The sequence below is a fragment of the Bemisia tabaci genome, chromosome 7 (assembly GCF_918797505.1).
Source record: "Bemisia tabaci chromosome 7, PGI_BMITA_v3".
In the NCBI taxonomy this organism is placed as follows: Eukaryota; Metazoa; Arthropoda; class Insecta; order Hemiptera; family Aleyrodidae; genus Bemisia; species Bemisia tabaci.
The window spans coordinates 28,988,007-29,011,772 of NC_092799.1; the positions used below are offsets into that span (position 1 = coordinate 28,988,007).

The 23,766-nt window shown below is 37.3% G+C and overlaps 2 protein-coding genes across 3 annotated transcripts in view; one reads left to right on the top strand and one right to left on the bottom strand.

Annotated features, from left to right (window-relative positions):
• LOC140224989 (venom protease-like) overlaps positions 1-23,766 on the top strand; it is a 140,546-nt gene that overhangs the window by 55,033 nt on the left and 61,747 nt on the right. The window lies entirely within an intron of this gene.
• Positions 37-10,850, bottom strand: LOC140224990 (elongin-B-like). The gene is made up of 4 exons (XM_072302278.1): positions 10,562-10,850; positions 9,636-9,729; positions 8,072-8,216; positions 37-6,332 (listed from the first exon to the last, which is right to left on the bottom strand). Exons 1-4 carry the CDS (start codon positions 10,562-10,564, stop codon positions 6,224-6,226), a joined length of 351 nt encoding a protein of 116 aa, XP_072158379.1. The 5' UTR covers positions 10,565-10,850; the 3' UTR covers positions 37-6,223.

Below are 23,766 nucleotides of genomic sequence, written 5' to 3' on the forward strand. Positions count from 1 at the left end.
ATGAGATACAAACTATTTCAAGGAAAACTTCTGATCTTTTTTCAGGTAAAAATGTTTATTTTTCAATAACACTGGCTCATTTTGACATTTCTATTGATTCATAAATAATAGTTTGAAAGACACATAACAAAAGAGGAAAAAAAGTTTCAAAATAATTCATTGACATTCGACATGCAGACGTGCAAAGTGAAATTTGCCATTACTTCTTCACTTCCAAACCGGTACAGAACAATATTCTTTTAGATTTTCGGTCTGACCTCAAAAGCATTCGACGTCTACTAAAGAAACATGTATAATTTTAGTGTGGCTTTTCAGTATTATCAGTCATGAGAGAATTGACAGACCTTACGAGCTCATACAATAGAAGAGGACGAAATATGTCGACAGTGAAACTCCCAAACCACGTATCTCGTCTGCAGTGTTTAAAAATCTCCGCTCTCATTTTATTTTTCTGGAGGAGAACAAATAAACATCATTCCTTGAAATTTTTTCAGAATTCACTCCGCACAGAGAAGAAAAATCATGGAAGTTACTAAGAATTGACGTTAGGTAGTTTTTAATTTAAAAAATAAAGTAAGACAGAAAGTCTACAACGTCGCGAACTGAGATACACGGTTTGGAAGTTTCACCATCGATGTCTAACATGGAAGTATAAAATTAAACCAAAGAAAAATAAAAAAAAAGCTTTGTCTCACTGAATTTGCAATGAATATCATGAGAAAATTTCGGTCTGCAATCGTCAAAAACAAAAAAATAAAAATGAAGTCTAATTAAAATGACTTTTTTGTTTGTTTGGGGACTGTACTGTCACAGATGTAGCAATCCTGCGGACCCCAGCTGGTAGCCCCTGTCTCAAAGGGGGTGAGTAGACAGGGCTCTTTGTACTGTCACAGATGTAGCAATCCTGCGGACCCCAGCTGGTAGCCTCTGCCTCAAAGGGGGTGGGTAGACAGGGCTCTTTAGCTGTGGTGAAAGCAATCTGTCTGGGAGAGGCAACTTCGAAATCTAACTCTGCAGGTTGGGGGTTGGGGCATCGGGCTGACTCCCCGATCCCCGAAAAAATTCTATTGTCAAAAAACCCAAAACCAATAGCCTCGGTATCAAGGAAATAATACGGATTAAAATGAAAACTACTTCTCAGCAGAGCCCAAGATTTGTCGGCTGTAAAAAATTTTCTGCAAATAGCTGTGCGCATATTTATCCCGATAAATTGATAGTTTCAACAGAGCTGAGGCTCTAGGAAACTCTACCTCATGAGGTTATTTGAACTTCCGTTTCTTCTTTGGAGACTAATAGGTGAAGTTAAGACAATTTAATGACTTGGACTGACTGTCATCACAATGTCAGCCCATAATGGAAAAATTAACGGCAGCTTTTCTCGAATTTTAAGGTTATACCGTCTTGACTTGTAGCCGACAAAATTTAGGCCCAGAACTGTTACCCTTGAGACATTGAATAAGAGTTTTAAAGAAACTTTACAGTAAAATTACTTCTTTAAGTTAAGTTCTTAAGTTCTTCTTAGTTAACAGTCTAAGTTCATCTAATTAATTCATTCTAGACGGATTGTTTAAATTACGACTAGCTTTTCTGAGTCTGAAGGACAAATAATAGTGCTTTTATAAACTAGAAATCAAATTTAACAAAATGTGTTTTAAAGATAAAGTGATTCACTTGCTGAATAAAATGCCCATTGCATATTCTGTGATTCATGCACTGTAGCCTGTGTCTAACGCACACTTTACCAATTATAAAAGAAAGGATGTGGGAACATTTTAGACTCATTCCAAAAATGCTAGCTCGACATAAAATCGGCTTTTTTGTATTAGATCAAGCTACTTATCTCTTCAAGTTTCCCACGCCGTCTGGTTCTGGTAATTCTGACCTCTCTTTCTTTTTTCTTTTTTTTTTGCATAAATAAGCATTCCTGTTTATTCAAATGGATGCAGCTATTAATAAAGTACCTCAACGCTAAAAAGGCTGCATTCTTTGTTGAGAGGCTGCCGCCCAACTGCCATTTTTATAACAGACTAGCGCTTTCCTAAAGCGCTAATCTTTATACCCTGATCTGTTTGTAAGCAGTACACAACGACAGAGAAACTCCCAAACCAAGTATCTCGTTTGTGGTGTTTAAACTCCGCTCGAAGGATTCTTTTTTTTCTGAGAGCGAATCAATATCATTCCGTGAAGTTTTCACAGAATTTTCTTAGCACAGCAGAAAAATCACGGAAATTTTGAAGAATGAACGTCGAGTAGTTTTTTCTACTAAAAAATAAAGTTTAACAGGAAGTCTGCTACGTCGGAAACTGAGATACGTGGTTTGGGCGTTTCACAGTCGATAATCTGTTCTGCCTTTAATGCAACGTGAGAATATCGTTGCGGCATTTTTTGTAAGGCTTGACAGTTCATGGGTACATGGTTTTTCGATGGGACAGGAATGAAAATTTCAAAGGCAAAACAGCTTTGACCTTCCAAATCATACACTTAAAATAATTAAGAAGAAATAAATAAATAAACAATTGCTTTTTGAGCACAAAGAATTGAAGGCTCATATCCGAAAATAAAACATTTGTTCTTAATAAGGACCTTAATGGGCAACCTTAAGCAGAAAACTAATTGAGTTCACATAACTCTCATGTAAACTTTTCTTTACTATTTTGTAATTGATTAATCGCTTTTGAATAAAGAAGTTTTGAAATGATTCTTAAGGTGGGATTAGAACAAGAGATTCCCAATCCAAAATTAATTACCTTTTTTGAGTGTTCGAGTTGGTGAATTTTCTTTGGGGTTAAGAAAAGAGGAGACCAAAAATGTATGTGTCGACCAAAATCAATCTCAAGTCTGGAGAAATAATTGAAATCTTAGGCACAAAAATTGGTTTCTACAAGAAAAAAAAAGTCTCATTCCTATTTGAATACAAAAAATCACCACTCAGCACTTCCCACATTATAAAAACGACTTCACAAACGCACTTTTAAAGATAAAAAGAAGGGTGGAACAAGGCTAATTGTAAGTACAAAAAAGAGAAAAAATTATTCATATTGAAGTTTAACCTCTTAAATAATAAATCTAAGCTCTTGTGTTGCAAATTAAAAATACTTAACATGATTTTGCTTCCAATACTAACGGGCAACAGCTATTACAATTATATTTGGTTGTTGATTCTCAAACTAATGAAAATTGGGTGAAATAAATTGTTCTACAGTAAAAAATGCGGCAAGATGCATGCTTGATGCTGGCTCCTTTTCACCACTTGCTGAAAGCCTATAAACAGGAGCGGACTGGCGCCAGAAAATGTCCTAACCATGATCAAAATATCTTAGATACGCCTGGTTCTACGGAAGAGCCAGTCGAAAGTGCAGGAAAATATGATTGAAATTGAATCTACCTGGAGTTTTTGCAATGTTTCTACTGCCCTTCCGCTCCTTTATACAGAGTGATCCAAAAATACCGCATCACCCCTACAATGATCGGGGTTCTTGCCCATTTTTAAGGAGATCCCCTTAAATATTTTGGAGAGTCCAAGAAGTAATAATAATAATAACAACAACTTCATTTCTCAAAGAAATGCACAAAACAGGCAAACAAGTGCAAAGTAGTTTCCTTTGGCCTGAAAGCACTTACAAAATTTCAAGTTTCTATCTTAGTGTTTTTCAGAAGTTACAGGAGGGATGACTGGTGCTGATAATGCGAAACTTTTGGATCACCCTATATACTATCAGGATTGGAGAATAGCGAAGACTTACAGCAGTTTAGAAGTACCAGCACGCTTAGTAGTTCAAGTGGCGGTAGTAAAATATAATACACTCAAAATATCATTCCAACAAAATTTCATACAGGGTGTCTTCAAATATCAGGGAGAAAACTCCTCGACTTGTTTAAATTAAGAGTGATTTCTAATGAACAGGTTATTTGAGGGATGGCTTAACAGCCAGAGGTCAAGTTTCGTGAAAACATGAAAAAACTTGATTTCTTCAGCAATTTTTCATACTTCTGTTCGAGAAAATTGACCAATGTTCTACATACCATCTATAAGAGGACCTTGGTTACATGAGCAGGGTTAGAGAAATTCGGCAAGAAATACATTCTTTTACAATTCTGGTGGATACGCCCTTTCCCACAAACAGCTCTCGCCCGACCTCAATTAATAGGATTCTATCAAAAGCTCAAGTTTTGAAAATTCGGTGGCTAAGCCTTTCCTCAAATAACCTGTTCAATTTTAAAATTGGCCCGAGAAAGCTCAGTTTTCCGTGGCTGTGAAAACTCAAAATTTACACGGAATAAATCAAGAGAAATAATTCACGAAGGGAGAATCTTTCAAAGCTTCTTCATAAAATTTTCGGAGATTTTTCCCTTTGAATTTTTTCAATTTGTCGGCCCTGTAGACACCCGGAAATTTTGTTTTTGTTTTACTCATCCAACATTAGCTGAAATTTTTCCAGCCAAATTTCATGAACAATGCTAGCTGAAGCTCTCCTTGGATAGGTATTACATAACGCACTAGAGTGCTTGTGAGAAACGGTCAATGGATGGAGCAAAACCAAGCAAGAGTTATTTACAGAGAGGAACCATTTTTTTTTGCCAAAAGAATTTAAAAAAAAAGCGAGGCTAGGGCCCTAAAACGTATGTAGTGACGCAAAATTTAATAAGAAACTGAGACACCAGCCTATAGTTGCTAGAACCTCCAAAATTAATAATTAATGTCCCTGCTCATTGAGGTCCTTGCCATTCGAATTACTTAGAAAAACCCCAGACTAGAGAGGAACTGCTTCAACCGAGAAGTGACAAGATATAATTTGACAAGGATCATTTTGAAAAATTTTAAATACCTACATATCAAAATATTTACACCTATTTTTACACAATTTATAGAAGAGAAAGGGGTCAAAATTAAAGAAAGAAACACCTAAATCCCGCATACTCAGGACGCAAATTAAAAATAAGGGGAACAGATGGAGGGGATCCAAATTATATGAAATGTACTGGATAAGAAAAAAAAATCATATTGTCAACTGCACATTGCGAGGAAATTTCTAAAGCATAGAGAAAGCCAGTGAACAAATGAGATTACTTTTGCTGAAGTTAAGCCGGACTAAAAATTCGGAGTCAGAATTAAAAAAATGGTGAAAAAATAATTGACAGAAAATTTTTTTGGGGGACTGCTTTGCTCTTTATACGATTTCTTTGCCACCTAAAGAGGAAATCAAGAAAGGAAAAACACTTCTTGAATGAAAATGAGGAGACTGAAAAAAAGGAAGGCGTACAGAAGTGTTTTCTAATAACTGAGAGAAATTAGTCAGAAAATAAAATAATAATTAATAAAAATCAACATTAAAGATGCTCCGGAGTCACAGCTCATTCCCAAGAAGAGTAAAAGGCAAAAGTTCAAAATTTACGAGGAAAAAAAAAAGCCAACCAAGATATTGCCATTTTTTACAACACTCAGGTGGACGTATTTCTACCAAACAGAACTATGTAAAAGTGGGAAATATGGGGTGTGCTCGTTAGTCGAGGGCCGTAAGAATGAATGGGGATTATAAAGCGCCAGTGACGTCAGCGTCGGCGAAGGAGGTGCTTGTTGCTCCTCCGGCTCGGCCTCGGCCTCTGTAACTCATGAGCCCTGTCCACGCTGCTCTTGTGCCATGCCCGCGGCTCATGAGTTCCGCACTCAGTTGCACATAGGTCTGTTTGATAGAATGCAATATCCCGCTTTTCTAATTCTTCAAAAGGAACTACGCCCACTTTTACATTGCTTCTTATGCAGATTTCTAGAGCACACCCCATATTTCTCACCGCCACATAGGTCTGTTTGGTAGAAATACGTCCAGGTAGAAAAATCCTGAAGTTAAAGGCAAACGAATCCTACGTACATTAGTATTTGACAAACCATGCCATTCAAAAGTCAAAAGTGCGAATTTATGCAAGTTAACTCAAATGAAACAAATGAAAAGTTGAAGAAAATATCCTAAATTTACTGAAATACATAGACCTCCAGCAGGTCTAAGTTGAGAATGACAAGTTTAGCGATAGATTTAGGGACATTCAAAAGAGGTTTTGTCCAATATGACAATTGAATCGCCTGATTTTTCTTACAATGGAGCAAGTGTATCTTCATGCACGTAATTGGATGATGATTATAGGATTATGGCTGATTATTGAGTAGATTAGAAGGTGTTACACTATCCTCGCATGCAGTTGTTAGATGGAGTTGCTCCTTGGAAAAGTTTTACTCCGACTGCTCAGCTCCAGTTGGTTGGATTTTCATCACGTAAGGCAAATCTGGTGGGGCCGAGTACGGCGTTAGATCGAATGTTTCAAACTCGCCGTCGTCCCCTCTGGAAAAGATAAAGATAATTAGCATTCCCTCTAAATTCACAAATTAGAATGGAGAGTTTGCAGGTGTCTGAAATTTGGACGAATCTCGTGTTAAAGTGGAAACTACTGACAATGAGTGAACTGAACATGAGGAAAAATATGGTTTAAAAATTGAATAATTATTGGAGACGAGACAAAATGATCAAATCTGTTGGAATACATGATTTAAATGGACGTATTTATGCGAAACGGAACTATGTGCAAGTGGGAAAGATGGGATGTGCTCGTTAGTGCTCGGGCCATAAGAATGCATGGGAATTATACGGCGTCAGTGATGTCAAAGGGGAAGAAGCCGCCGCGGCCGCCGTCGCTTTCCTCGTGCATTAACTCATGAGCTCTGTTCACGCTGCTTTTGTCCCATGCCCACGGTTCATGAGTTAGCGCTCAGTTCCTTTTGATTTAATTTCAAATCCGGCTTTTCTATTTTGTCAAAAAGAACTATATCCACTTTAACATTGTTCCTTATGCAGCGCACTACAAGCACACCCCATCTTTCCCACTTGCACATAGTTCCTTTTCGCATAAATACGTCCAAATGGGAAACACTGCTAGATGTCACTTGGCAGTGCAGTTACTTTTAAATCTATTTTCATACTATTTCCCATACATGAAAAAAAAATATATAAAAATACTGCAAAATCAGCTCTTTGAGCTCTCACAGATAAAGCAAAAAAAATTGCGTGCAAAGTCTAACTGCATTTTACGTAGCCTAATTTTCCATCATATTTAAGTTTTTTAACACATAATTTAACTACTTAGTACCTTTAAACTTTTGGTGACTTAACCCTAGATTACATATGAAGAAAATACCCACAAAATTTCAAGTTTTGCTTATTTTAATTACGCTTATTTCTTTAAGATCAACCCTTCACTTAGAAAAGTTATCTATTTTTCTACGTAGAGTCATCACAAAAAATTTCCTTGGCCACTTTGAACAACCATGCTGCATGGTGATTTAATTTCAGCCTACTTTTCACAAGAGCTATCCATGCTAAAACTGCCATGCTAGGGGAAAACTCTGTATGAGCCTTCGGGCAATGCCAAATTTTCTTCAATTAAATACAAATTTTCAAGAACACGTGTGTATATTTTTCTTCCAATTTTTCAAAGAAATCGATTCAGGATTCATTCTACAGTATCTGAAAATTGCAAGGCAAAATAATTGAAAATTTTCTCAAAATGAATGTATTATGGGGAAAAATTTGACGACAATTGTAGGTCCAACAGCGTTTTTCCTTAGCACGGCAAAATAAGGATGCCAATTTTGGAGAAAAAAAATAAATTTTAGTGAATCAATTTGATATTTGAGAGAAAATTGGTTTGATTAAAAAATTAGCAGCGGTTTTCCTGAAAATGAATTGCTTCCATTTTTGGGATCAAAAGCATGAAAAACTCCAACATTACGTCATTGCCTCCAACACTTGTAAAATATAGTAAAAATTGTTTGGTTTCAATAGTTTGCCAATTTTGTTCATTGGTTCTTGAAATTGGTGCCAATTTTAAACTGACCCTAAACAATTTATGCGATTTTCTTGTGTCAAGAAATGAGTGCGCCTCAAAGTAATCAATTTGAAATTGCCAACCCTATATGCTATTAACAAAACAACTTTAATGATGGAAGGATAATATTTTTGGCTTCAGAGGAAAGAGAATGTTTTTCAAATTTAAAGAGTCAAGAAGAAAATATGCTTGCACTCACTTTAAGGCTAGGCCCAGTGCAGCAGGGCACTGAGCTTTTGCAACACTAGAGGTGAGACCGTAGTCTTGCAAAGTTTTTGAGTCTTCCATCACATGAACATTCTTATCATACAATCGCTGACTTGAGGGTGGCACTTTTAAAATACCTGCAACACCAGAATAAAATTTAAGTGAATTTTAGCAATATTTGGTTTTCTTAATAAAATAAATGCCATTTCTCTCAAGAATTTGAGAATTTATCATATGCAAAGACACAGCAATTTCATAAACAAAAAGATATACAGCCCATTCTAAGAGGAGATATGCTAAAAAAAGGATATTGACAACCAAAACAGGGCTTGAACTAAGAAAATGAAATATGAGGAAAGATACTTTTTTCTCTTTTTAGTTTTTTTGAATGACAACAACCTTTCTCGCTCTGAAAAAGATAAAAAAGTTAACCGAATAACTGCACATTTCCAAATTATATTACATTACCTTAAGCTTTTCGATCATTTCATCATCTTCAGAGGCAATATTTGAGAAATACAGCGAATAGCAAATACACAAAAAACTACACAACATGGCTGGTGATTGGCGATTAAGATCTGAAGATCATCAAATGATTGAAAAGCTTAAGGTAATGTAATATAATTAGGAAAAGAGCAGTTATTCAGCTAACTTTTTTATCTTTTTCATTGTCACTGTTCTAACTGCTAACTACACCATGTTCAGTTACTTTCTCTCTCTGTAGAGAAGAGCTATGAAATAAAAATGAATAAGCTCTTTTCTTAAATTTATCTTCAGGGTAAATAGCTTTGATGCTAAAGAGGACAGCTTCATCTTTTAAAGGTAAAAAATTTGCCTGGTTAGTTGAACTTACATCCGTAATTGCAGCAAGTTCCAAGCACTCAAGTAACCTTGCTGTCCAAAATGACCCTCAAATTATTGGTTTATGTAGGATGGTAAGTTAACAGTTATGTACGACTGTATGCAGTACCGAGTTGACAGGTGTTAACAGGCTGGTAATATATCTTCAGACTCCTGAGCATGACCTTTATGGGTCATCAAAACAATGAGTTTGTGCATACTTTTAGGCTCTTAGAGCCCTTGTTGGAGGCACTAACAAATTGGCCAAAGGTGAAAATCACTGTTATCTGATGATAGCACCTTCAATTTCATCAGCTCTCGGAGACACCTTTATAAACATTGTGCATGAGCACCACCTTCCAACAATGCTTTTCTCTACGCTCTGAGAGCTCTTATGAGGAGCGCTAAATATTGAGGAAAATTGACTTAAAGAATGATTTTAACGGTTAACAGTTTCTAACTATGGAACCTTGATCTTGAGACAAGTCAAGTACCTTTTTGATGATGACTTGAGCAATTGCATTCATAATTTACGAAAACGGAAAAGAAAAAATCAAAAATTTGGAGGCAGTTTTCTCTAATTGCATGAGATAAGAGCCTCCTTGCATCGACCTCTTCACAGATTAGAAAAAAAATCTGATATTATTGCATTACTCCCGACTAACATTGGCCTCATACAATTTCAAATGAAAAATCGGGTAAAGAAAAAGTCTCACCTTCCAAAATCCTTTTCAATTCTAAAACTGTTGTGTTATCTTTAGCATCGGTGAAAATTGTGAGATTCTTACGCCGTATCATCAGAAAGACATCCTGTGAACACACAAAAAAAAATCAAGCAGTGAGATGAATACCTAAAAGCAGAGAGGCAAAATTATTGACTGTGTTGAAAGAATTTTCAACAGGCCAGAATACCTTGGTACTTGCACATCAGAACTTCAACATTGATGCATCACTGAATTTCTGGAATGTCACGACAGATTTCCTCTTACTCCACTTAGTTGCACAGAGTACTTATCCTTTGAAGGTAAGTATCGCATAATCGGTTGGAGCGCAGTCTCAAAGCATACTGCATTCAAAGAGTGAATTGCTGAAAAAACATTTTTCTTTCTGCCTTAGAGAAGCTGTTCTAATGGTGTCAGGCAACTGAAGCCTCATAGATTGATGCAGAGCCTGAACCCTGAAACGCATCTTCTCTAATAATTCGTAAAATTTGATTTCCTGAAGATTCATTTCCATGTTTAAACTGCGGGTGTGAAAATAAGTATTTGTCTGTACGGTTCTCAAATCACTAAAGTGAGGGAGACAATGAAAAATTTTGGTTGCAGTTGCACTGAAACATAACCTCCAAATTAGCCTTGAAAAAATCAAGAGTGACTTGATGGAACGATGCCATCTAGAAGTAGGTTGAATACCACATGGTCCTTGAACTAGCCTCTCAAGAGGAAGTTAGTTTATTAAAGTTCAGGAAAAAGGGAAGGAGCTAGAGGTGTGATTGTGATAAACCGCAGGTCTATGTTCATGACTGCCATGCGCCTCTCGGAAAGCAAATTTCACATTAGCTTGTTCAAGGCATGTTGACACTTGTCCAACTGAACTAAAGAGTTCTTGGCTCTGGTGAAAAATTAAACTTGGAAATACTCACCATGATAACTGTTATTATGTAGAACTAATCAGATAAGAAGCAAGGGGCGATGATGTACACTTATGAAACTTGAGCAAAAAAAGAACAGAGAACCTTCAGCACATACTACAATAATAAAGACGATAATCTGCGTATTATATTATCGACTAATAAAAAATAAATAAAGCAATGTACTTGGTACGTTTTCTTGTTGCTAAATTTAAAAAAAAATTACTTTTAGTATCCCCTAAAATTTACGGAACTAGATGTAAACACAAGATGATGACTGCGATTTTTGCTTATCTACTTGTTCGCAGAGTACAACAAAGATGTCGTTGGTGTCGGTGAACTTTAGTTTATTCATCGTCAACAAGAGAGCGCCACCATAGACCTAACTCGTACTCTCTGCTCGTACTGCTCGAACAGCAGCATACAGCAGCACTGCCGTGATAGCGAAGAGAGCCGTAAGTGCAAAATTTTCGAAATCGAGTTTTCTTCAAAATTCGTCTAAACTCTTTTAGATGAAATTACTGAGACAGCTAAAACAGCAAAATTCATCCAAATTTAATGAAAACGAGACGTATGAAAAAGCCGTAAGTGCACAAAAAATGACGTAGTTTTAGGCAAGACAGCCGTAAGTGACAATATTCCTCCAGAGAGCCAATGAAAACAGTGCTTTCAAGAGGAATGCCGCCCTCATCTGCCGATTTCTAACCTGAAAATGTGTTTGTTGTGTGTCCAAAACGCGACCACGAAAGCATGCAGAAGATAGCACTTACGGCTGTCTTGCCAAATACTAACCTAACATGAAACTGAATTTTACCTTTTTCATGTACTTTGAAATTAAATCGGTCGAGTTTTAATCCCCCAAATGATTTCTAAGAGTCTATTGAATGATTGGTTGCGATTTGACAAAGAACGGAGGCTTCTTTCAATAAAGTGTTCCACTCGGAAGCTTCTAGGCCCGTTTTCTCAAAACTTCATTTTTGCACTTACGGTTCTCTTCGCTATCACGGCAGAGCAGCTAGAGTACCTATACATGGACGAAGATATTACATTAGGACCTTTCTCTGGTGTGCGAGATCCGAGCGTCAGCGCGATCTGGCAGAAGCACTTTTGAGTTATTTAGAGGAGCTACTTTCAGAATATGTCCCATAGATACCGCTAGTGTTGAGAGGTACTTTTTACAAAACCGCGTCAGGTTTGAATTTTTTAACGAATTGCCCGTCGCCATCACGCACTCGGCCATTGCGATTGCATTGCCGTACGCTATTTCCATCTATTTCCACCTATTCCTGATTTCCCGAGCGTATTCAGTTTCCAGAATTTGAGTGCTCTTATCTTTTCTTCAAGATGAATCCTCAGTTTGACTGTGGTTAGTAAGTGTTGGTGTTCTCTTCACCCGTGATATAGACTCTTTCAGTGTTTTAGTTTAGTAATCCGTAGATGTCTTTTGTGCAGCCGGTCTGCCAGGAAAGATACATCTGTTACCCTTTTTTCTTTCCCGTCTTCTAAAGAACGGTAAGTAATCATTCCTTTCATGATCTACTACTTTCACTTTCTAGTATCAAAAAACCCTCTTGCACCCTATTATTTGTCGCATATAGGCTGGTTTTTCTTCATACATGAGAAGCCCACATTGTTGTAGAAGTGGCCGCTGCTGCTATTTCTACGGGTGGATACTCAGTATTTGTGGCTATCAAGGCTCGCTGTGCAACACCCTTTACTGGTGTCACCATTTCTGTCCATACTCTACTGTACATACCGACTGCTGAGATATTCCACTTGAGCTGTATCGCTGACTCATTAACTTTCTCATTTGGTAGGAGGTGCATCCGTGCCTGCGTTTGACTCAAAGTAGCCTGTACACGGTCTGTCAAATTTCCCTGCATGAGATGAGTCTTAACACGGCTCTGAGTCGTGTCTTCAATCTGTTGAAATCACTGTTGAATAAGCTCAGCTCTACTTATAATTTGCCGGGTGTTACAAGCTCTCGTCGTTATTTTTGACCAATTTTACCTTTGAAACAGTTAATCTCTTTGCTCTAGTAAGTGTGCATTAGACTCAGATTTTTCAGACGGAGCAGTATGCTAGTCCAAACCACACAGAGAAGATTGGAAGTTAGAAGAAGTGATGAGCTTGAGGTTTTTTCTTAACTTCTTACTCTTCGAGCATGCAAATCTTAGCAGCCAACCTGTGCTCAGGTTCTTGCTTAAAGATTTAGTCTGAGTCAATTTACATGAATCTGGTGCTACTGAGAACCCTTTTCTTTTTCCAGGTTAGAAAAATGGATTAGTGCCATTCCGAATCCTCCACCTTCTCCTAAAAGGAAGAATGCCAGAATTTGCTCCCTCCACTTCTTCATAGAAGACTTCAAGGTTTTTTCAACCTTCAAAAAAGCATTAAATGATGATGCTGTTCCAAAGGCCGGATTGTGCTACAAGCCGTCCAATCACTCTGTGTCAAACACATCGTTGGGCGGTCAATCATCGGAGTTTAACTCGCCTTTGGGTGCATCTTTTTTGTCTCCTTGCTCACCATCTCCTCACATTAACAAGGACACGCTTCGTCGAAATTATGGTAAGCTGTGAACATAATCAATCCATTTCCTTTTATTTTCCTTAATTCCCATCTCGAAGGAAGGTAATGCAAATAACAATTCTTATTTTCAGAGGTATCATTGCACGGGCAGTATTTTTTAATTTTCACTAGGAATTTTCATGAACTAAAATAATTGCATGCCACCAAGGCATTATTGCTTTATTGCTAGATATTAAAAGGTGATAATTCACTTTGAAACTCTTTTAAAAAAAAAAATTAATGCTGATGAGTCAATGTCCCAAATACTTACTTTATTTAAATAATGATTTTTACTCTTTCCTGCCCATAGGTTCAAAAAGTCGAAGAGAGTTGTTTACTGTTAACTCAACACAACTGGACGACTCCAAATATTGTAGCGTAGGATCCTCCAGAGAAGGCTCCAACCCTGATAATGGTAATTTTATGCTTATCCAACACTTTCATTTCTTCTTCCATTGTTGTATTTTGGTTCTTCATAAATTCTCTAAGGATCTCTTACGGACGGTTTCTTTGCCTGATGTGAGAATGTGCAACTTATTTGCAGTAGCTATCTGTGTTCCCTTATTTAAAGGTTTTGAGTTTCTTGCATTCCATTCAGTTGAAGATTACTATACTCTTACACATTCTAAAGTGTAGGTAGAAAGTCTTAGTCCCCCTCAATCTCAGATCGTGAGCTTCTAGCTTGAGTCCCATCTTGCTGTCTAATACCAATTTCTTGTCATGCTATACAAATATATGCTGTAACTCCAGTGCAACTGATTTTTATTTTCAGCTACCTCTGATCAACATGCCCTCATTTCCATGTGCGGAAGTCCTATTGGAAAAAGGAAGCACAGTACGCCACACAAAGACACTACGCTGTGCATGAAAAAGTGCCGAAGTCATCCCAGCCATAGAAGGCATTCTCTTTGTAGTGAGGAAAAAACTGGTCCAAGCAAGAACAGGGGACTCCTGGGTGAGTTTCTTTCTATTTCAATGGAAAAATAAGATCAAGCAAACAAACATTTTGTACTTTCTTTCTTCCTTTCTTCTTTTTGTTGACAGAAGATGCATTTCCTTTCTAATATTCATTACATTTCTCTACGAAACCAAAAAAATCCAATGTTTAATGTAAAAGATCATAGATGATTTTTTTCAGAATCTGCTTTTCATTTCAAGTATCAAGTATACATTGTTATCCAAGTATGCTCTGTTCACTTTGGAATACAAATTAACATCTTTAGACTTTTTGATAACTTTGAGTGTGTGGCATACTTAATATTTTTGAACCCGCAAGAGCATCATGAAAAAAGCTATTAAAATCTCAAAGGTATTTTATGTGTTTCTTTTTTTTGTAAATCACTTGGCTTTAGCACATATTTTTATCAATCATTCTGTAGTCAAGGCTATCTCTCTTTTGACAATCGCATCGTAATGAATTTGACATTTAATTACAATCCTCCGAGGTTCTGATTATTTTTTTTAGGAAATTTACTTTTACATAGAACAGAAATATGCTCTGTTGTAATTAAAACAATTTAATTTACATTTGCAGCTGAAAACCAGGAATCTGATTCCACAAATGGAGACAAATCTTTGTGTCAGACTTTACTTGGCACTGTCTCATCTCCAGGGCAGAACATCTTCAATGTAACAGCAACTCCCTCCTCAGGTAATTTTTTTGATTTGCCATTTTCCTTGTAGTACAGAGAACCAATTACTGATACCGATTTGAAGTGAGACATAAAACTTGTCCCATCCCGATGAATAACATAAAAATATAAATGTGCTAAAAATCCAATAAGTCTAATCATTAATAATAGCCTTTGCCCAAATGAAACATAATTTAAGTTCTGTTGGAGATACTGGAAATTTTTAATGATAATATGGCAAAAGGCACACCATATAAGCACATTTTAGCAAAACTGCTCTTTGACTCAATGTGCTTTAAAACTTACTGTGTGGTAATGTGCTCTGACTTGGTTGATGAAAATGAAAAGTTAAAATCTACATATTTTGGTTGTCTGGGATTTCATTACCACTGCCAATGATTCTTACTTTTTTTTGTTTTAAAATAAGTCTATCTGTCTACAGTTACTTATTCCTCTAAACTGCACTCTTAAAATCCACATTTCTATCCTCACTTTCTTTCATCATTGCTGGTCCTTGTTTCAGATCATGAACAGCCAATGCCAAGGAAGCGGCGAAATGATAGTACTCGAGTGGCAGCTTTGAGAGAGAAGCTCATACAGAAGAATAGAACCATCAACAAACTCAGAATGCAAGTCAAAAGATCAAAACATCCCAAATCAGCCTCGCTCTCTGCAAGAGAAATCGTTGCTGCAGCTAGACCGCATTTGAAGCCAGCCATGCGAATTCTGCTTGAAGCACAGCTGAAGTTGAGCTCTCGTAAGAAGAAAGGAATGAGATGGAGTCAGGAGATGAAAGATTTTACTTTAGGTTTAATGTATCACGGTCCTAGGTGTTATAGGTATTTATCAAAGTTGATCCCTTTGCCAAGCATCTCAACAATAAATCGGTATCAAAGTGTATTACATCTTAAACCCGGTATCCACGAGCATGTTAAATTAGGTTTGAAAGACATTGTTACAACCTGGTCTCAAAATAAGAAAATTTGCACATTGGTAATCGATGGAATGTCAATCAAGAGACACTTAGAGTATGATAACAAAAGAGATTTTGTCAGTGGTTTTACAGATGACGGTCTGAATCGATCAAGGAAGCCAGCCAATCAAGGCATTGTTGCTGTTCTCAAAGGCATTCTTTCCCCTTGGAAGCAAATCGTTGGTCATTGGCTGACCACTGACACTGATCCTGCTGATATTATACTCAAAGCTGTTAAAGATTGTGTCGCTTTTGCGAATGAAACAGGTTTAATCTTAAAACTGTTTGTTTGTGACCCTGGTTCAAAAAACAGGAAACTAGTGCGTGCATTGGGTATCACTCGAGATAAACCGTATTTCATGAATGGAGATCAGAAAGTTTTCTTTGTATGGGATCCTCCTCATCTTATTAAGAATGTAAGGAACAATCTTCTCAAGAACGATTTCTTGTGGCGTGGGCAAGTTGTCAGCTGGAAGCACATTAGAAACTTATACTTTGCTCAAAAACAAATGAGGTTGAAATTAACACCGAAGCTCACACGACGACATGTCATATTTAGAAACAGCTTTGCTAAAATGAAAGTGAAATTAGCCACTCAGGTTTTTTCCAATTCCGTCAACGTTGCCCTCCTCACATTTGTTGCATTTAATCGTTTGCCTTCTTCTGCTGTGCATACTGCTTGTTGTTGTAAAGACCTAAACGATCTTTTCGATTGCTTCAATAGCATGCAATTTGTAAAAGATAAACTTACCCTCAGATATGCAATCGGTCCAAGGTCGGAACATATATCATTCCTAGATCCAAAACTACTTGATTACTTAGATAAGGCTGCCTTCCTAGGTGTGAAGAGACAACCTTTTGTTTTGAAAGACTGGGTTGTTTCGATTAGAGGGCTGTTGATGCTCGTAGAGGATCTAAGTCAAACTTATAATACCAAGTCAATCCGTACTCGTCTCTTAAATCAAGATACTCTTGAGAACACCTTCTCTACTCTACGTCAGCAGGATGGTTGCTCAGACAATCCTACCACAAAACAGCTTGAGCGCGGGTTAAGAATGACTTCCCTCTCTTCCCTCCTGAAGCTAAGTGCTTCCAGTAATTGTGAGGATGAAATGGAGAAAGCAGTGCTCGGTCTCAAGAATTTACCAACTGAACTTTTTTCAAAGAAAAAACAACTCAGCTCCACTGACATTTTGAGTTTAACGGAAACAGAAACCTTTGATTTAAATGAAAATGTTGATCTAGACATAATCGAAGAATGTGCATTGTATTATTGTTGCGGCTTTATTACTCGGCAATTTGCACGCAAGCACAAGTGCCCTATCTGTGAGTTTAAGCTTTTAGTCGATCCAGATGAAAGAATGTTATTGGAAAACTATCAGATGTTTATGTATTTTAAGGCACACAGCAACAAGCTTGGTTCTGACTTCGGTCATTTAAAAGCACCATCCTTCGAAAGTTTTGAAATACTTAAAAAAATTGACAATTTGTTCCATCAAATCTTTAAGGTACGCTCTCATGAGAAGAATATTGCACTTAAGATAAGATTAGCAATTGACGAAGCAGGTTTAAGACTTAATTTGTGCACTGAAGATGCTGAGGATGAATTTCTGTCAACTCTCATTCGAACTCGAATTTTATGGGAAGTTAGATTTATGAATCGTAGATTTGAAGAGGAAAGGATTGAGGAGCAGGATAGGCGGAAGTTGAAAAAATTACAGGGCAAAGATGCTGCAGGAAGCTCAAAGGAGAAGAAAGGAAGTAGCTCTGAGTCTGAATGCACCAAAAAAATTGTAGCTAGATGCACAAAGCGAAAAGGAGAAGAGCAAGAGTCTGAGAGGACATCAACTAAAGTTGGTACCTGGGCAATCCAAGAAGTAACTGCTCAAGAGACCTCCAATCCACCTTCTTAAGTCATAAATCAGTGATCTGCATTTGAACACAGTAATTGCGACGGTCCCATTGTATTTTTAATTTTTTACATGTGTGCACTCTAATGCCTGCGACCATTTAATCACAATCCAATTCCTTTGGTCAGTAAAGTGACTTTAAAACTGAAATGTTGCCTTTCCTTAATGTTTGATTTGAATTTCTGTAAATAGGCTCAATCATTTTGCACTTGTAATTTTCTGTAAATTTCTGTAAATAGGCTCAATCATTTTGCACTTTTTCGATTTCATAAGTGAGTTTTCTTTGTCATGGCTATTTTTTCCTCCAAGTGAACCTCATACAACTGTGAATTTTCATCGTCTGATCATTGATTTGCAACTATATGCATATATTTGTTATTGAATTTGCAATTTTTGTTTATTTTAAAAAGTATATATTGTTCAGTGCTTGCATCTATTTTCACGACGATTCAATTTTATCCTCAGCGATGAACATACTTAAAAAATATGTAAATTTGTAAATGTTCCTGTAGCTTGCTTAATTGTGTTTGAAGTCATAATGAAGAAAGATTAACTTTTCTGAAGAAAGGAAACTTTGTCTTGAATATAAATGTGTACAGTTTTATCTTAATTGCTCTTAATTGTCTCTTCTATTTTATTAAACTGTTACTATATCGGATACTTAATTTATGAACTGATTTTTATGAACATTGTGAACAGGTTTATCATTTTCATTCGTGCATTTCATAGAAGTATCTCTGCTGGCAGATATATTTCAAGCATAAAATCAAATTTCTGTCACGTTACTTTTAGCTTAAAAAAAATAAGTGACCCATTCATTTCCGATATGGAATGTAAATTTTTGTTAATATTGCTTAACATTTTATTTCTATTATTTCTCCCATACAGATGTATTATTGTTCTTGCATTCTGTGCCTACCTGCAATTAATTAATTTTTTTGTTGTGTTTTCTCCCCTAAATTGTGAAAAATCTTAAAATTGTATCGTGGTGTTCAGCTCAGTACGCTCATCGGTGCAGTGACTCCCTCATTGTGCCACATTTTTAGCTTCCTTAACTAATATATTTTTGCTGTATCATAGATTTTTTAAGTTATAATAATAATAATAAACCCTCTCCTCTCCAAAAGACAATTCAGTGGTTCCTCTTTCTTACATTCCTGTGGATAAAACCAATGCATACTTGCATAGTAACTAATTTATCAACTCCTCTGAATCATATTATGATTATGCCAGGTTCACATTATCCAACTCAAATTGTTTACTGAAACGAATATGCCATTGTAACAAAATACAACAATGCCTAAGTCCAACTTTCCAAATTTAGCGATAGAAATGAATTCTGCTCCAAAGTATTGTTCTTGTTACCGTTTCAACTTTTCCCACTCACTTTGAAAGGACATGCTCTGGAGGAGAATTCATCGCTCGCTAAGTTTGGAAAGTTGGAATGAGTGGGGGGAACAAGATCATCAATTTGAATTTGGCGGGCGAATCAAGCCAGGGAACCTGAGCTCGTGTCACGAGCGCACTCTACTGGCCCACGGTGCAACTAATTGTAAATTTAGTTCAAAAAACCGCTACAAGATCGCTGTACTGTCAGCCGTTCTCCTCAAAATCGAACACAGATTTTAACACGGGGTCTTATGGGACTGAGTCATCCTAATACGTTAGTATATACAGGGTGAGCGAAAAGTCCCCGACCCCCCCTCTAACTTTTGAACGAATTGAGCTAAGGAAATGAAACTTTGGGAATGTTCCTATCTCAATGGAGACCATCTTTTGAGGGGGTCGAAATTTTGGTCCCCCCCTCAGGGGGGGACAGGGGCCCCCCAACTTTTTTTTTTCAAATAGCAACCCCTATCTTGTGATACCTCATTCGAAAGAGCATAAAAAACTAAGAATTTTGGCGCAAACCGCAGATCAATATCTCAATTTTTGACCGAGTTATGATAGGTCAAAGGTCAAATTTGACCTATTTTCAAAAAATCATAACTCCGGTTCAAATTATCGTAAAGAAAAAATAAAACGGGAAAATTTACCAAATTGTGTTCGCTTTTATGTAAAAATTTCAGAAATCACTTCGATTTAATTTTAAGGGGGGGCTCGGACCCCCAAACACGTCAATTCAAAGGTCATTCAATTTTCCTGCGAAATAAGCCAATTTCCTCTGGATTTGCCTCCACATTATCTCAGCAAGGTCAAAATCAGTTCTACATTACGTTGGAAAGTCCCCGAATTTCGGGAAAAGTTAAAAAAACGAAATTTAAGGTGATTAAATTTGACCGTTTAAATTTCGTTTTTTTAACTTTTCCCGAAATTCGGGGACTTTCCAACGTAATGTAGAACTGATTTTGACCTTGCTGAGATAATGTGGAGGCAAATCCAGAGGAAATTGGCTTATTTCGCAGGAAAAATTGAATGACCTTTGAATTGACGTATTTGGGGGTCCGAGCCCCCCCTTAAAATTAAATCGAAGTGATTTCTGAAATTTTTACGTAAAAGCGAACACAATTTGGTAAATTTTCCCGTTTTATTTTTTCTTTACGATAATTTGAACCGGAGTTATGATTTTTTGAAAATAGGTCAAATTTGACCTTTGACCTATCATAACTCGGTCAAAAATTGAGATATTGATCTGCAGTTTGCGCCAAAATTCTTAGTTTTTTATGCTCTTTCGAATGAGGTATCACAAGATAGGGGTTGCTATTTGAAAAAAAAAAGTTGGGGGGCCCCTGTCCCCCCCTGAGGGGGGGACCAAAATTTCGACCCCCTCAAAAGATGGTCCCCATTGAGATAGGAACATTCCCAAAGTTTCATTTCCTTAGCTCAATTCGTTCAAAAGTTAGAGGGGGGGTCGGGGACTTTTCGCTCACCCTGTATTCATCCATGACCTATAGCAGCAGCAAGCTTTAATTTGGTTCAGTGATCCGATGTCTAGGGATTTTTCCCTAGATCTAGGGATTTTCCGGAATTTCTAGGGATCTAGGGATTTTTCAGAAAATCTAGGGATTTTTTTTTAAGGTTAAAGCAATAAAAATCGACTCTTTAACCCTCAATTTCACCAATATCATGAAAAAATATTTTTTCTTCTACATTTTGTAGGCAACACTATTTTCCTTGGTTCCCTGTCTTCTACGAGTTCTAGTTTTCCCCCGTAAATTCGCCGGAACATCTGAAACGATTGCGTCACTCGATAAACTCTATATACTTGACAGTTCATCAGAATAAAACAAAAATAATAAGCTCCTCAACTAATATATTTTCATTTTATTCTGATTTAGCACTGCAATTAGAGAGGGCGGCAAAATTCAAACGAGCCAATCAGATTTCAATACTGCAAATTGATACATCGAATGACGTCATAATTCTACGTAAAAAATGGCGGTTTTTTGTAAAATCTAGGGATTTTCTGGGGATTTTTGAGCAAATCTAGGGATCTAGGGATTTTTTCCGAAATCTAGGGATTTTTTTTCTTCCCGGCTAGGGAATTAATATCGGAACACTGATTTGGTTAGGTTTTTTTTTTTTAAATCATGGTCGTTATCGGGCATGGTCGTAATTGCCGATGTGCTTAGTTAGAACTCTTGCAAGTGCACACATCATTTCGAATAATAATGAAAGTATGCTAAAAGTGATTCAGAAGAGTCTCTCTACAGTCCACACTGCTGCTTCACCGGTCCTGGTAAGTTAAGTAGTATCTATTTTCCAGTCCACCACGCTCCACAGTACTTGGGTAGGCTTTTATTCTCCAGGGGCACTCAATAATATATTGAAGCAATTTTCTCGCCAAAGCTACCAGCAACCTGGTCGTTGAAATGTTGTGTTTGTCACCTGGACAATATAGGATTTTATAGGAAAGAACATAGCGTGCTATGCACACGATGGTCAACTTTGTCTGTCATCCCAAATATCTTTGCCGAATGGATCAAGGAAAAGCAGAAGTAACCTCTTGATCTGCCATTACTATGTTGTCCATTGCATCCGACACAGGCATAATCATTTATAATCCCATTCCTCTATAGGTACCTAGTCTTGTCTCGTTCAGCTGGCAGACACAGAATTTCAATGATAAGGTTGAATATGTTGTAGGCTAAAGTGGTACTTTCACAAAAACTAGGAGAGAATTTACACTAACAATGAGAATATGCGGAGGTTAAAAGGACTAGCATCTAATACAGTGGCCACCTCCAATCTTGGCTTCCTCTCCTCCTCTTTTTTTGTTTTGTTTGGTTTATGTTTGTTTTTTCTCTGTAGCTTTCAGAAATCCTTCAAGGCGATATGTCCTGGAACTGCCATTGTCGCCAGAGGCGCCTGCCAGGGCACCATTAGGGTCAATGGATGCTGAACGCCCCCACCTCGCATTAGGGGGGATAAATGAACCCTACCTTCTACCCCTGCGTGTGTGGGTCAACCCTAGGGGTCCAAACAGCAGGCAGGCGCTGGGGTGTATTGCTCCAGAGGATCTCAAAATCAACAATCAGAGAAGCAGTCATGAATTAAGAAGAAAAAATACACTAAAATTCAAACCCGTCCTCCTGTAGCGAGTGGCACAACTTCCTGTAGCAACAATTGCTGCTTAGCATATTGAAGGGGCATTTAAAACATCAGCATATTCATTCCTCTCATTCCAGTCAGGGCAAGCCCAACAATAATTGCGAATCAATCGTTAAGATGTTGAACTTTGAACAATGTTCTGATATTTTTTTGCCAATATGTTCTTCAAAATCCATTGTGACGATTACCGTTCAATCAGTCTTCCTACATTCCGCAGATCAGAACTACAACAATTTCTGGCTCATCTGTAAAAACGCTTATGTGCATAGGTAAACTAATGATACCTACTTACGTTGTTTCTGATCTGAGTCTGAACTTATGGTTCCAAATTGCCAAATGCAGTTCCTGTCGTGACGGAAACGGTGCTGCGGCACCAAAAATATAGTTACTTAGCGCTTCTCCAAGAAAACCCGCGCGGAAATCGCGTGTATCATGAATGGGCTTTAATCGCCGCACACTGGACCGAGTCAAGAGGAGAAATCGGACAAAAGCTAGGAACTTTCAAAGCTTACATTTTCGAAAATAAGAAACAAAAAAGTTTAAGAGAGGTTTCATTGGTTATTTTCCAAAATTTCTCCTTAGAAACATCTCTTATTGAATCTGTGACGAAATAAACATCAATAGAGGGTTATTCAAAATCGGCGATTTTACCCCCCTCATGGATTTTGCCCGGGGTTGGATGTGTTGTTTCTTATCACAGGACACGCCTTTTTCCGGCAACGGCAAGTTGAAAAAAAAAAGTTCCCCTCGCGCTACAGCGTTGCCAAGTTGAAACCGTGACAATACCGTAGGCGGCATAAAAATTGAGCAATGAATTCGCGGTTTGGACGAAAATTTTCTAAAAAATGCGCGATTCACAGATATGCTCATGTTTTAAATGTCCTGTTAATTTTAACGTACATTGTTACCAATTTTTCGATTTTTAAATTCGTAAATTTTTACAAAGCCGCAAATATCTCAAAACGTCACATTTTTAATTTGAATAAAAAGTGGTTTAATCGATAGTTCGTTTCATTTCGCATCCATCGATATATTATACCTCGCATGGAAAGTTTTTGTTTGCGAGATATGACCATTTTTGTAACGGCTTTTTGGAGCGACGACGCTTTTTGAGCCCAATCAGAGAGGAATTTTAGCCTTCAAAAACACCAAGTAGCATTATTTCTGATGCCGCAATCACACGGCTGAATGTGGGGCCTGAATGTGGAAGTCATCGGCCTGATGCCTGAATTTTGCGCGTGACGCGCAAAATTCAGCAACGAGGCTCAGCGACCATCTGATAATATCGGATCTGTCTGAACTACTCGAGTAGATTTGACACAAATCTGGAACAAAATAACTTGAATTTGCGAAATTTCAGTCGTTGAGCGATGACTGTTGTCTCCCACATTCAGGCCACATTCAGCCGTGTGATTGCGGCATGAGGTTTCTAGTGTAATTTTTCATGCTGAATCCGATTTTAAACTCTTTGTTACAACTTTTCACCCGAAAGTTGCCGAATTTGGCATAAATGGCTCAATATCGGTCTTTTTTGCGGATTATGGCCTGTGACTTGTCGAGTTGTGTCAATTTCAATTATCA

Coding starts and splice junctions, on each gene's coding strand:
- LOC140224990 (XM_072302278.1), bottom strand. Junction 8,217..9,635: donor ATTGAAAAGGATTTTGGAAG/GTGAGACTTTTT, acceptor CTGGTGTTGCAG/GTATTTTAAAAGTGCCACCC. Junction 6,333..8,071: donor GCACTGGGCCTAGCCTTAAA/GTGAGTGCAAGC, acceptor TATCTTTTCCAG/AGGGGACGACGGCGAGTTTG.